The following is a 15792-nucleotide window of genomic DNA, read 5'->3' as shown; positions in this document are numbered from 1 at the left end:
AGTGTTGGCTGACCAGTCCAGTTTATTGTCCAGGTTGTTGTAGGTAACATACTTGTAGGTGCTAACCACCTCCACATTGACCCCATCAATGTGAACTGGTAGCAGAGTGGGCTTAGACCTGCGGAAATCCACCACCATCTCCTTGGTCTTTGAAGTGTTAAGTTGAAGATGATTGAGTTTGCACCATTGCACAAAGTCCTCCACCAGGCTCCTGTACTCCTCCTCCTGCCCGTTCCTGATACACCCCACAATTGCAGTATCATCAGAAAACACTTTTCATAAGTTGATAGTACTGGCAATAGTTAGGCTGCAATATTTAAATTAAAATAATTTTACTGTCATGTTATGGATAGAAGTCTAGCCCATAAAGAAGCAGAAACATTTGTTTCTTTAGCCAGGTGTAATGCTACTGTTGCAATCAGGAAAACCCTGATGCTAAGAGTAGCCTAAATAGAAAGAGGAACACGGACATTCAAAGGGAGGATTAATCTTTTTTGTAGGCTAGCATAACCCTTCTGGTTTAACATAAACACGTTATTTTGGTTAACACGTTAGTTTGGTACTTGGTATACCAGACTTAACTGATGCATAAAGCTTCAAACCTGAACATTTCCCAAAGGCACTGACCTTCGCAAGTACAAGGTAAAGGTAGGATACATAGACGTCAGTCAGAGAAGCAGACACGGTCACATTTGACAGTCACATTGGCATCTTATCAGTTGTTACATCGGAGCATTTCTCATGCTAATAAGTCATTCAGTGATGGGGAATTTGTGATGTGTCAGATATCTTTGCGGCTCTTTTGAGTTGTGTTGAATTTTTTTTTTGGCTCTTCATGCTGGACTGGTTGGCCACCCCTGGCCTACACACTTCTGCCATCTAGTTTCCACTGGATTTTTTGATTGTCGGTGCCGTTTAAGTAGTAAACGATTATTAATGCTAACCGGGAGCTAGTTCCGATGTACGCGGGCGGAGGAGGGCGTTAGATCTTGCTCTTAACCAATCAGTCACAACCTAACTGATGGTCATTTTCACATGTGATTCATGCGTGGTTTCAGTGGTCTATAAATGTAAATCGTTTGCAAGGTTCAGCCTCTTTTCAACATGACTTAACTTTGGTTTGACTGTGCGAGTTTGTTGGCTGTTATTGAGATATTTGAAAAAGAAAGAAACTGCCAACGAAGACACTAAAAACATGACGAGATGAGATTTTTTTTCACGAATAACAGATAATGATAAGCAGACTAGGAATCGTATTGAGTCGATAGCTTTATTTTGCATGACCTTGATCAGAACAGTAACGTTTTCAGAATGTATTAACAACCTATCAAACATGATGATTTCACGCAGGGTTAGTGCCACCTCCGTAGACAGGCTCTGGCAAGGGCGTCAGTTTGTTTTTAGAAGTGGTGGGGACAATAACCATAAGCTTGAGTGTGGTTTGAAAAGTGCGGGGTACCCTTATGTAAGCTATTGATCCATTCAACGCTGCATTACAATATGCACAACAGTAGTGTTGCACCGGTTAAGGTTTTTTAACATCCGCACCCACCCGACCTGTCAGGAGAGTTAATCTGCACCCACTCGACCCTCAAAAATATGCACTGATTAACTAAATATGCACTGATTAAAATGTGCCTATAGCCTAGGCTATCCTTTGCAGTTCATATTGAGGTAGAGACAATGCTTTCTTATTAACTAAACACTAAAACAAGAAGAATTTGCACTGTATGATATGCTTCAACAAAAGGCCTTTTCACACAGAGATCACGCTAAATTTGCGGGAAGAGGAGACGTCTTTTTGCCGCAACATGTGTCTGAAAACGAGGTGAAAATTTGCAGGCCTGCTGATCTGTTCACATTATGCCGCATTTTGGGGAGCCAGAAGGCAGGATCAGCTATTAATGTGACGTGCAACAGGGGCGTGTAGAGTGATAGGCGAAGGCCTTATTATGCGTGGGCCTTCAAGGTCACATTCACTGAGAAACCGTTTAATACTTGTTACTTTCGAAATACTATAGCTCACTCCAAGTTGCATATGCATGCTGCACGTGTAAATGATCTTCTACCCCCATTGCCCGCATTAGCCAATGAAAGAAAATACACGGAAAAACAAGCGAATCAGAAAGAGCCCTTCCCAATGACGCCGAAGGGAAACTGACTATTCATGGCCTCGCCCACCTTGGCTTGTGACCGCCTACAGGAAGACTGGAAGATTTTGCGGCTAGGGGATTGTCTCTCTGCAGCTAGTAGGAGCTAACTAGGCCTGTCAAACTCGATTCCTTTTAAGGATCCGGGTTATTCTGAGTCACTCACTAAACTGATCCGGGTTGAACGAGTCACTTGAGTCACTTGAGTCAGTATTGCTAAATCGCAAAGAAATTCAGTCCTACGTTCAAGCAGTGCAGTGGGGTGCTTCATTTTGTTAAGTGCCTTCTCATGTTGGATGTGGATCCTCCATGATTTGAAACCAGGTTTTTGCAGTACTTGCATTTAGCCTAAGAGTTTTGGTCTCCTGGTCAAAGTGCATCCACACATTGTTCATCTTTTTGGTGCTCATGTTCAGAAACTTTGATCTTATTGACAGGGAGGGTAGCCTATATTATAATAATTAATTATTTGTTGTTGTTTTGTTAACAATAGAAAATTTGCCTAGGTCTAATGCTACTCTGCTACAATGTTTATTACCACTACTATATACTAATAGTAGGCTACTAGGAATCTATTCTAATAAGTATTATAGGCAGCTAATAGGCCTACTAGGCAACTAATATTATTAGCCTATTAATCATAGCTATACATATATACATATATATATATATATATATATATATATATATATATATATATATATATATATATATATATATCATGTTAGGTAGCCTAATATAATATCATATATAATATAATATGATATAATATAATATAATATAATATAATATAAAATAGCCTAATATAATAGCATCAAAATCTCCACCCACTCACGGGAAAGAAAGCAGTTTGAGCCAGACTGTTTATTTATTGTCTTAACCTAGCCTAAGCAATTGACTTTCAATGTAGACATAGAAACAGGAACGTAGAAATGCCCTGCAGTGACTAAATTATTATTGTTGTTATTATTATTATTATTACTACTACTACTACTACTACTATTCTCATTAGGCCTATTATTATTATCACCTTGACACGAGTAGAAACTAGGCTACTTGCTCGTCTACAGATCCACTCATGACAATGTAGCCGGCTGATTCGACTGACTCGCACTCATAACAACATAATGTAACCGGTCCGCCCGCGGCTGATCCAAATGACCCAGGTAGGCTAGCCTACTCAAGCAACTCCATACAGAGCTTGCAATGTTTCGGACATTGCAACTGTCTTCGCGACCTAATTGCATTTTAAAGTAGGCTATGCGTGCAGAATATATGTTATTTCAGAAGTGAACGCATGGCTTTTGTTGTGGATTTTCTTTTAACCTTGACGAGGAGTTACTCGTTCCTCTAAAGATCCACTCATGACAACGTAGCCGGCTGATTCGGCTGACTCGCACTTATAACAACAACGTAACCGGCCCGCTTGGCTGATCCGACTGGCTAGCCTACTCTCCATACAGAGCTTGCAATGTTTCAGACTGTCTTCGCGACCTAATTGCATTTTAAAGTAGGCTATGCGTGCAGAATATATGTTATTTCAGAAGTGAACGCATGGCTTTTGTTGTGGATTTTCTTTTAACCTTGACGAGGAGTTACTCGCTCCTCTAAAGATCCACTCATGACAACGTAGCCGGCTGATTCGGCTGACTCGCACTCATAACAACGTAACCGGCCCGCCCTGCTGATCCAACAGACCCGGCTAGCCTGAGCAGCTCCATACAGAGCTTGCAATGTTTCGGACTGTCTTCGCGACCTAATTGCATTTTAAAGTAGGCTATGCTTACGTGTAGAACATTGTATGCTATTTCAGAAGTGAAAGAATGGCTTTTGTTGTGGATTTGCTTTTCACCTTGACGAGGAGTTACTCGCTCGTCTACAGATCCACTCATGACAATGTAGCCGGCTGATTCGGCTGACTCGCACTCATAACAACGTAACCGGCCCGCCCTGCTGATCCAACTGACCCGGCTAGCCTGAGCAGCTCCATACAGAGCTTGCAATGTTTCGGACTGTCTTCGCGACCTAATTGCATTTAAAAGTAGGCCTAGGCTATGCCTACGTGTAGGACATTGTATGTTATTTCAGAAGTGAAAGAATGGCTTTTGTTGTGGATTTGCTTTTCACCTTGACGAGGAGTTACTCGCTCGTCTACTGATCCACTCATGACAACGTAGCCGGCTGATTCGGCTGACTCGCACCTAACCGCCTGGCCCAGCGATCCGACTAACCCGGGTATACAAAGCAGCTCCATTAAGAGCGTGCAATGTTTCGGACTGTCTGCGCGACCTAATTGCATTTTAATATGCTACATCTATACACCAAATCTAAAGTATGCCTAGGCTACATGCAGAACATTGAATGTTATTTAAGAGGTGAAGAATGGCTTTTGTTGTGGAATTGCTTTTCACTTTGAGGAGGAGCTACTCGCTCGTCTACAGCCACTCATGACAACCTAGCCGTAGCCGACTCGTACTCAATGTAGCCTAACCGGCCGGCTGATCCGACTAACCCGGCTCTGCGGGAAGTTAACCAGTTATCTCAGACTGCCTGCTCACTCAGTCGCTTGAGTTGATTTGTGGAGTTGTGGTTATCCTACTTACGAAATTGTTACATTTTTGGCAGCTATGATGGCTAGTAGGCTAGCTAAATGTTGCAAGAGGTTTGTGTGTGGCGCTGTTTATCGTTTTAGATTGAATTGTAGTAGGACTCAACTGATCCGAGTTAATGATACTAGAGACTCGCGACTCATGGGTTAATTTAAAGATACGGGTGAAAGATCCGAGTGAATCACGACTCAAACAGGCGTAGAGCTAACAGCAAGTTGCCAACATGGCGGAAAAAAAAATCGTGCCTGTTTTATTTCTGACCACCAGCTCACAGCTGTAAGTACAAACAAACTTTTCCACCTAACGTCTGTTACAAAATAGCATGTTCATATTCTTCACGTTAGCATGCATGAAAAGGGTACGAGCTAGGCTTAGGCTAGCCTATATTACAGGAAGCTACACCAGGCACGTAACTGAAGTGTTCTGTTCGCGACGTGTAAAATCAGAGAATGCCTAATAGGAAGGGCTCTGGTAAAATCCATTAGAGGAATGGTCTATTTTCCCGAACGTAGCCTACAGGCCACTAACACGCCAGGTGTAGCTACTTCCATTGATTAGGCCTATTGGAAGCTAATTGTTGCAGTACATAACGCGAACGGAATGCTTCAGTTACGTGCCTGGTGTAGCTACACTCATAAGAAATTGACCACACTACCCAGAGATTTAGCTTGTTGAACCTATAATCTTCAAACCTAAGCGTTAAACCACAAATAATAATATTAGCAACAATATTTTATGCTCAACTAAGTACGGGTATTGTTCTAGTCTAAACAGGGAAAATCAAAAATACCCCTGCACTATTAGGCTAAGTTGCTATCACTAGAGCTCAGGTATTTACACTTCAGTCTAATTTGTCTTCTTGCCATTGACATACAATGATGTTTTGTTTGATTACTTGCTGTTTACTTAGTGTTTTGTATGTCTTCCAGAGCACATCCTCATGTCAGGCTACACAGCTTTCTAGCCTACATTAGGTCATCACGTTAGAAGCAAAGGTTTGTGATCTAACTTTTATTGTTGTGCTAGTTAGTTTCTAGAAGTCTTTTTCTAGTAGGCTAATACAGGTTCTTATGTGCTCGTCAATGTTTTGGAAAGTCAATTCATGGGTTTCTTCAGGTCACTTTCCACAGGTGTATAAAATCAAGCACCTCGATTATGAATGCAGACTGCATGGTGCTTGATTAATACACCTGTGTAAATGGACCTGATGAAACCCATGAATTGCATAACCGATAGAATTGATATTACTGAATGTCTTCTTGTGGGTGTGCTACTTAGTACATCATACACCTTACCACAGTCACTAAAATATTTTTGTTTCCATTGTGCCAGTACAGTTTTGTGAGATAGTGAATGTCCTGTGTACTATAAGTATATTGTAACTTGACAGTAATACACATTTATTTACTTTAGGAACCCAAACAGAATACTTCATGAAAAGTATGAGTATTGATACAAGCACTTCGGATACACCATGGGCATGGGGGCCTGCTACCTCTACTGCCATCAAGCCTGTTCATCCAAGGCCAGCTAGAAGACCTCGGGTTGATCAAGAGGAGGAGGAGGATGAAAGCGACATCTCCACAATAACACCTGATGGCTCCACCTATGGCCCAGCGCAATCAAAGAGCAATGTAATAAAATCATCACAGCCAACGAATGTGTTTTGTGTGTTGTCCCTTCGGATCCCCAGGACAATACAAGCCGAAACAACAACTCAGACCTTTTTCCCTAAATAATCCAAGCACTATCTTACAAAGGATCTGTAGGCCAGATGTCTGCATTGTCTGGCAAAAAAAGGACATTGTTAATTCTGTGCATAGTTTGGATGTTCTTGTTTTGTGTTTGCATTATTTTAATAGACTGCAATATTACTATTTGTCAGTGTTTCATGGACCACCTAGCAAAAAAAAAAAAAACAGTAGACCTACTTCAACAGTATATTACACAATAGGCCTTCTTACTGAACCACCTTGCTTATTGTCTTTGCACCTTGCTTATGGTGTCGGAGGATTCATATGATTTAAACTGGCATAGGTTACATCAGTGTTGCAGAACTGTTTGGATTTACATACAAGTTGGTTCAATATTGCAAACAACTCATCTATTATATTTTACCACATCTACTTGTGGAACACTTGAGAGAGCTTGCGGACCACACTTTGAGTACCACTGCTGTATGTAAATATAATAAAAAGTTGTTTATAGAAAATTGACCTGTTTTGTATATTTGTTTTAGGAGTTTCATCAGTTTTTGTCCCTTTTAAGCTAAAGGTTTATCTTACCTTTCATATCTTCTGTCTCACAGAGGGCCATAGTCGTCATAGTCGAATGTTTAGTGCATTTTGAAGGGAGTACATTATGCTAAGGCAAACTGGTTCTAATCCTGGGTACAGGGTCATACAGACAACAGGGGTACTGGTGTTGCCCATTTTTCTAACCACATGAGCAATCTCCTTACGAAAAAGTAGTATAGGAATCTTATAGTATTTGGGACAAAATATTATAGTAATCTTATAGGAATAATTGGGACATACTGTAGAAGTACTACTAATAACTCTATAATATCCTGTAACCGCTATAGTTTTTCTATAGTAGTCTTATAGTATGTCCAAATACTATAGTGTTCCTATAAGATTACTGTAATATTTAGTCCCAAAATACTATAAGATTCCTATAGTAGGCTACTTTTTCTGTCATACGTGACGGAAAACAACTAGAGTAGGCTAACCTGCCAATGTCAGGCTATCAAAGCCATAGTTCTCATTACCGGAGAAGTCTTGCAGCACACATTCTCTGCTTCTGTAGGCATTCTGGTACAATTCCAGCAAAATATAGCTAGGTAGGCGTGTTTGCATTTAGATCTATATATATATTGGGCTATGACCAAGTGGTCTTTCAATGATAGTATCATGGAATTCAAACCATAACTATCTAGCTATTCCGATAGCATTAGCAGGCTAGGTCAGTGGCTGAACTGCATTTAGGGTGCTTACCTGTATTGTGAAGTAAAATATCTACTAGGAAGATTGCAAAGACTTTTGACTGTGTAAAGAAATAGGTCTTTATTTTAAAACGTTTCCAACTGTTTATTACCTGAAAGCAAGATGACGATTGTCACAAACGTTTACCTCTTTTAGGAGAAATTTTAAGCTGACAGGCAATTGTTACCATTCTATTAAACCAACGTTCACCGACAAACGATCAGGAAGCGGTTCTTCTTCCTACTCGAATACTAGGATCAAACACATGAAGTTGTATCTCCGAAGACATTTTGTGCAACAGTTTTGACTCGAGTTTTAGCCAGGTTTTAGCACTGTAAAGTTGAATATGGAGCACAGGCAGAATCGGATGAGGACGCACTGGAGGAAGCGTCACAGTACTGTTAGCCAATCAGAGGTGAATTCATTAGCATGTCATTAATATTCATGACTAGAGGCGAAATCCAGTCGTTCCTCCCCGCCCACCTTCCCCACCAAACTAGAACAGCATGAAACAGACGCAGGAGCATTTTTTTCACCAGAACCGGCTCACAGGGCATTCATCAACACTACAGACCACTGCAACATTAATGAAGAAACCATGAGATGAGACCTTTCAGCAAGTGTGTGATTTCCAAAACCATAACCGACTGCACTTTGGTTAGCACTACACACTACAGGTGTACACTACACAATACAGGTGCACACTACACACTACAGGTACACACACACACTGTGCACTACAGGTGCACACTACACATACACACTACACACTACAGGTACACACTACAGGTGCACACTACACATACACACTACACACTACAGGTACACACTACAGGTGCACACTACACGTGCACACTACACATACACACTACAGGTGCACACTACACACTACAGGTACACACTACACATACACACTACACACTACAGGTACACACTACACACTACAGGTACACACTACACACTACAGGTGCACACTACACACTACAGGTGCACACTACACATACACACTACACATACACACTACAGGTGCACACTACACATACACACTACACACTAAAGGTGCACACTACACCTACACACTACACACTACAGGTGCACACTACACACACACACTACACACTACAGGTGCACACTACACACTACACAATACACACTACACACTACACACTACAGGTGCACACTACACACTACACACACACACTACACATACACACTACACACTACAGGTGCACACTACACATACACACTACAGTTGCACACTACACACTACAGGTGCACACTACACAATACAGGTGCACACTACACACTACAGGTACACACACACACTGCGCACTACAGGTGCACACTACACACCACACATACACACTACAGGTGCACACTACACATACACACTACACACTACAGGTACACACTGCAGGTGCACACTACACATACACACTACAGGTGCACACTACACACTACAGGTACACACTACACATACACACTACACACTACACGTGCACACTACACATACACACTACAGGTGCACACTACACACTACAGGTACACACTACACATACACACTACACACTACAGGTACACACTACACACTACAGGTACACACTACACACTACAGGTGCACACTACACACTACAGGTGCACACTACACATACACACTACACATACACACTACAGGTGCACACTACACATACACACTACACACTAAAGGTGCACACTACACCTACACACTACACACTACAGGTGCACACTACACACACACACTACACACTACAGGTGCACACTACACACTACACAATACACACTACACACTACACACTACAGGTGCACACTACACACTACACACACACACTACACATACACACTACACACTACAGGTGCACACTACACATACACACTACAGTTGCACACTACACACTACAGGTGCACACTACACAATACAGGTGCACACTACACACTACAGGTACACACACACACTGCGCACTACAGGTGCACACTACACACCACACATACACACTACAGGTGCACACTACACATACACACTACACACTACAGGTACACACTGCAGGTGCACACTACACATACACACTACAGGTGCACACTACACACTACAGGTACACACTACACATACACACTACACACTACAGGTACACACTACACACTACAGGTACACACCCTACACACTATAGATACACACTACACATACACACTACACACTACAGGTACACACTGCAGGTGCACACTACACATACACACTACACATACACACTACACACTACAGGTGCACACTACACATACACACTACACACTACAGGTACACACTACAGGTGCACACTACACGTGCACACTACACATACACACTACAGGTGCACACTACACACTACAGGTACACACTACACACTACACATACACACTACACACTACAGGTACACACTACAGGTGCACACTACACACTACAGGTACACACTACACACTACAGGTGCACACCCTACACACTATAGATACACACTACACATACACACTACAGGTGCACACTACACACTACAGGTGTACACTACACACTACACACACACACTACACATACACACTACACACTACAGGTGCACACTACACATACACACTACAGGTGCACACTACACACTACAGGTACACACACACACTGCACACTACAGGTGCACACTACACACTACACATACACACTACACACTACAGGTGCACACTACACACTACAGGTGCACACTACACATACACACTACACACTACAGGTGCACACTACACATACACACTACACACTACAGGTGCACACTACACACTACACATACACACTACAGGTACACACTACACACTACAGGTGCACACTACACACTACACACTACAGGTACACACTACACACTACAGGTACACACCCTACACACTACAGATACACCCTACAGATACACACTACAGGTACACACTACACACTACAGATACACACTACACACTACAGATACACACTACAGATACACACAGGACCTTTTCAAGGCACTTAGGGGGCCTCAGGTTTAATGGGACCTAGAGGGCCCTACATCCAACCACATAATCTTTCCTATCTTGTGTTTTTATTTATAAAGTGCGTACAGTGCATACGCATAAAATGGTAACATTTGAACACAACCCCCCACCAACCCCCCCCCCCCCCCACACACACACACACACACAAACCCCCCACCAAAATCCCGTATAATTAAGCAATATAGCACGAGTGAGAGTGGGGTTGGTCATGGATATTCCCACGGTTGTTGTTCGGCCGTAGCCACGAGGCCGGAGGCCCACTCTCACTCGTGCTATATTGCTTAATTATACGTCAAATTGTGTCAAATCTTCGCATTGTATCGCGGAGTGATTTATTATTAGCTGTGCAAAGTCTGAGTTGAAATGTCCAGGGATATTCCAACTCATGGAAAGTCTCTCGGCCAATCAGAAACAAATAAATAGTTCCATAGAACCCAATTGTTGTATAATCTTTTTTGTAAACATTATATCGAATTTTATATGTGCATACACATGTAAAAAATAATAACTGACCAAAATAATTGACCAAATGGTCAGTGGTTATATTGCGTGCTATGTCAGTGTGCACCATCCCATTGTAGATCGCTGGTCTGATTTCGTTGTTTTGTCGTCCTGTGTCCAGACTATAAAGCCGGCGGACATCGCCACAGTGCGGAAGCTGGGGAAGCCGCCTCACCTGATCATGCGCATCATGGACGCAGTGCTGATCCTCTCCCCAGCGGCGCCCGGCCTCCTGTACGTACCGCACGGGGAGGCGGTGAGTGTGTTGGACCCCAGGAACCTGAAAGAGCCCGTAGAGCATCTGAGCGGAATCGGTGAAGATGAGATTAACGGGCTGTCGTTCAACGATACGGGCACCATGCTGGCTGCGGGTGACGACTCGGGCGCCGTGAGGATCGTGGAGGTGCAGAACGGGAAAGTTGTCCGCACGCTGCGCAGACACACAAACATCTGCTCATCTGTCGCCTTCCGACCGCAAAGACCGCAAAGCCTGGTGTCTGCTGGACTCGACATGCAGGTAAGGGTGTGTGTGTGTGTGCTTGGGTAATGCCTGTGTTCCATGTACTATGTACGATGTATAGTGAGTCTATGTAAAATGGTCTATAATTGTTGTAGCTTGTATGACATCTTTTTTATGTATGTGTCGCCGATGCTCTCTGGTTGCCCAAAGACTTACTTACACTTACTTACTTGCTTACAACCATCACATCATACAACCATCACATCAGCAGACAAATACATCTCAATGCCCACAACTCCAGAGGAACTGTATTCAACTCGACTCCAAACACGAATGATTAGCAGTGGTCAGAAGAATTGGCCTGCGCAGATCAGAGCACGGGTCACTCTGCTCCAGAGTCCTGCACGGGTCCATGCCCACACCTGCCAAGTTCAGCACCAGATCCGACCCGTCACCCGTGTTAATATCAAAACCGTTTTGGTTCTCATCCGCTACCCGCCAGCACAGATGCTCAATAGCACACACAGTAAACATGCTCAATAGCACACACAGTAAACATGCTCAATAGCACACACAGTACACAGATGCTCAATAGCACACACAGTATAAACAGATGCTCAATAGCACACAGTATAAACAGATGCTCAATAGCACACACAGTAAACATGCTCAATAGCACACACAGTACACAGATGCTCAATAGCACACACAGTATAAACAGATGCTCAATAGCACACACAGTAAACAGATGCTCAATAGCACACACAGTAAACAGATGCTCAATAGCACACACAGTAAACAGATGCTCAGTAGCACACACAGTAAACATGCTCAATAGCACACAGTAAACAGATGCTCAATAGCACACAGTAAACATGCTCAATAGCACACACAGTAAACAGATGCTCAGTAGCACACACAGTAAACATGCTCAATAGCACACAGTAAACAGATGCTCAATAGCACACAGTAAACATGCTCAATAGCACACACAGTAAACAGATGCTCAATAGCACACACAGTAAACAGATGCTCAATAGCACACAGTAAACAGATGCTCAGTAGCACACACAGTAAACATGCTCAATAGCACACAGTAAACAGATGCTCAATAGCACACAGTAAACAGATGCTCAATAGCACACAGTAAACATGCTCAATAGCACACACAGTAAACAGATGCTCAGTAGCACACACAGTAAACGTGCTCAATAGCACACACAGTAAACAGATGCTCAGTAGCACACACAGTAAACAGATGCTCAATAGCACACAGTAAACAGATGCTCAGTAGCACACACAGTAAACGTGCTCAATAGCACACACAGTAAACAGATGCTCAGTAGCACACACAGTAAACATGCTCAATAGCACACACAGTAAACAGATGCTCAATAGCACACACAGTAAACAGATGCTCTGGGAGAGGGTCAGCTATGATTGGTAGCCTCTTCATCTGTAAGCGCAGGTGTTACCTTTGCCCCTAATGTGCACGTCATGGTGTTAAACTTTACTGCTATTAGATACTCCTAATGTGCACGTCATGGTGTTAAACTTTACTGCTATTAGATACTCCTAATGTGCACGTCATGGTGTTAAACTTTACTGCTATTAGATACTCCTAATGTGCACGTCATGGTGTTAAACTTTACTGCTATTAGATACTCCTTTACCCCTCGTGCAGGTCATGGTGTTAAACTTTAAGGGCTCAACATGCTTCTACGTCAACTCCACGGCGTAGCTATGCTGCCATTCCTACAGCGTCGTGACCATTTTATGGCAACTAAACGTGTGTGTTGCAGGTGCTGCTGTGGAACCTGCAGAAGACTCGGCCGCTGTGGGCAGTGGACCTGCAGGACTCCCATGAGCAGGCGGAACAGGCGGGTCGTCCCGGTCAGCTGTTCAACCCCCCGCTGGCCCACTGCCCATCCAGTTCAACCCCCCGCAGGCCCATCCGCCTCCTCCTGTGGGGATCTGCTGGCCTGCGCAGCCGAGGACGGCCGTCTGCACCTGCTGCGCGTGGGCACAGGGTCTCATCTGGACCACCAGGGGGCGCTACAGGGCCACAGCCAGGGCGCCTCGCAGGCCCACTTCGTCCTGCCGCACCCCTACTGGCTGCTCTCCGCCGGCAACGACGGCCTGGTGGCCCTGTGGGACGTCAGCGCTCACGCGTGCCCCCCGGAGGCCAAGGCCAGCAACAGCAGCCGACCGCCAGCCAGCCGCAGGAAAGCCAGAATCAGGCCGAAGGGCCGACTCCCACCAGCCACAGCCACGCCCCTGGGGGAGGAGCATGCAGGAGGCCCAGAGAGTGCAGCCGCGGGGGAGGGTGTGTGTGAGGGGGCCGAGGCGGGTGTGTGTGGGGCAGGCCCAGGGACACAGGAGAGTACCGGACCCGCTCTCAGCTTCACACACACGGACAAAGTGAACTGGGTCTGCCCCGCCCTGCTCCAGGGCACACCCAGCGTGGTGGTGGCCGACCAGAGCGCCGATCTATACGTGTACCCCCTGACCCTCTAGTGCTGCCCCCTACTGGCCGACCAGAGCGCCGATCTATACGTGTACCCCCTGACCCTCTAGTGCTGCCCCCTACTGGCCGACCAGAGGGCCGATCTATACGTGTACCCCCTGACCCTCTAGTGCTGCCCCCTACTGGCCGACCAGAGCGCCGATCTATACGTGTACCCCCTGACCCTCTAGTGCTGCCCCCTACTGGCCGATCAGAGCGCTGATTTATACGTGTACCCCCTGACCGCGCTCTAGAGTGTGTGTTTATTAGTGAAAGGTAATAAACTGTGGGCTGCAACATTCACAAAGTATTTCTAACAGAAAGAGAGGTGATGAGTCTGTGTGTGTGTGTGTTTGTCTGTGTGTGTGTGTGTTTGTATGTATGTGTGTGTGTGATGGTGATGATGATGATGATGGTGATGACCTGATATGTGTGTGTGTGTGTGATGGTGATGATGATGGTGGTGATGACCTGACGTGTGTGTGTGTGTGTGTGTGTGTGATGGCGGCGGCGGTGATGATGGTGGTGATGTCCTGATGTGTGTGTGTGTGTGTGATGATGATGATGATGATGATGATGATGTGTGCCCCTGATGGAGCTCACTGCACCTGAAGTGTGTGCAGCACGAGACTCACCTGCAGCACGAGACTCACCTGCAGCAGAACTACTGGGTCCTGGTCAGTGAATCCTGATTGGCTGGGATCTTAGATCAGTGAGCCCTGATTGGTTGGGATCTTAGTTTGGGGCAACATATCAACCCGTTCAATCTTATCTGACATCACTGGCTTTGAATAAAAACAAAAACTGTGCCTCTGGCAGAAAGCCTTGTGTGTGTTATATTCTTTATGAAAGACTTGTGTGTGTGTTTGTTATATACTTTAGAAAAGTCTTGTGTGTGTGTTATATTTTTAAGAAAGCCTTGTGTGTGTGTGTGTGTGTTATATTTTTAGGAAAGCCTTGTGTGTGTGTGTGTGTGTTATATTTTTAGGAAAGCCTTGTGTGTGTTTTGGTCTTTATGAAAGCCTTGTGTTTGTGTGTGTTATATTTTTTATGATAGCCGTGTGTGTGTAGTTTTTATGTGTCTTGTGTATTTCAGTAGGTTCTTTGTTCCAGTGATGCTAATTTTGAACAGGTGTAGTATCTCACTGATAAATGATTATAAACAGGTGTAGTTGTGTGTCACTGATAAATGATTACAAAACAGGTGTAGTGTTAGAGTGTATGTTTACTGTGTATCCATTCCATGACGAGAATATGTTCTAACTAACACACTGTAGGAGTGAGTTGAAAACGTACTCAAGTAGAAGGTTGGTCAAACAGATCTTTGCCACCATTTACTGGATTCACTCCCCCTACGCTACCCTATGCTCCGGAACAGCTGCTGTGTTCCACCACGGTACAGGTGCTGCTGTTAATTTGCATATATAAACATAAAATCTCAAAAACTTGTAATACATTTTTTCTTTGGTATGATGTCATTAATCAACTGGAGAAGTTTCGTAGTGATATAAATTATTCCCCCCCCCCTATTAGA

At 44.1% G+C, this 15792-nt stretch overlaps 1 protein-coding gene across 1 annotated transcript; it reads left to right on the top strand.

Annotated features, from left to right (window-relative positions):
* The first annotated feature begins 3284 nt into the window (after positions 1-3284).
* LOC121706948 (WD repeat-containing protein 53-like) lies at positions 3285-15080 on the top strand. Its single transcript, XM_042089110.1, has 4 exons — positions 3285-3316; positions 11414-11809; positions 13555-13684; positions 13743-15080. The coding sequence occupies exons 1-4, from the start codon at positions 3308-3310 to the stop codon at positions 14267-14269; spliced, it is 1062 nt and encodes a 353-aa protein (XP_041945044.1). The 5' UTR covers positions 3285-3307; the 3' UTR covers positions 14270-15080.
* Positions 15081-15792: the final 712 nt, after the last annotated feature.

Source organism: Alosa sapidissima, chromosome 4 (genome assembly GCF_018492685.1).
Source record: "Alosa sapidissima isolate fAloSap1 chromosome 4, fAloSap1.pri, whole genome shotgun sequence".
Classification (NCBI taxonomy): domain Eukaryota; kingdom Metazoa; phylum Chordata; class Actinopteri; order Clupeiformes; family Clupeidae; genus Alosa; species Alosa sapidissima.
Note: the sequence above shows the minus strand (reverse complement) of the source record. Positions and strands in the feature narration are given on the sequence as shown.

What these genes read in the sequence shown, in the direction of transcription:
- LOC121706948 (XM_042089110.1), top strand. An exon ending in CTGCTGGACTCGACATGCAG is followed by an intron (nt 11,810 to 13,554) that starts GTAAGGGTGTGT and finishes TGTGTGTTGCAG; the next exon opens with GTGCTGCTGTGGAACCTGCA. An exon ending in GCTGGCCCACTGCCCATCCA is followed by an intron (nt 13,685 to 13,742) that starts GTTCAACCCCCC and finishes TGGCCTGCGCAG; the next exon opens with CCGAGGACGGCCGTCTGCAC.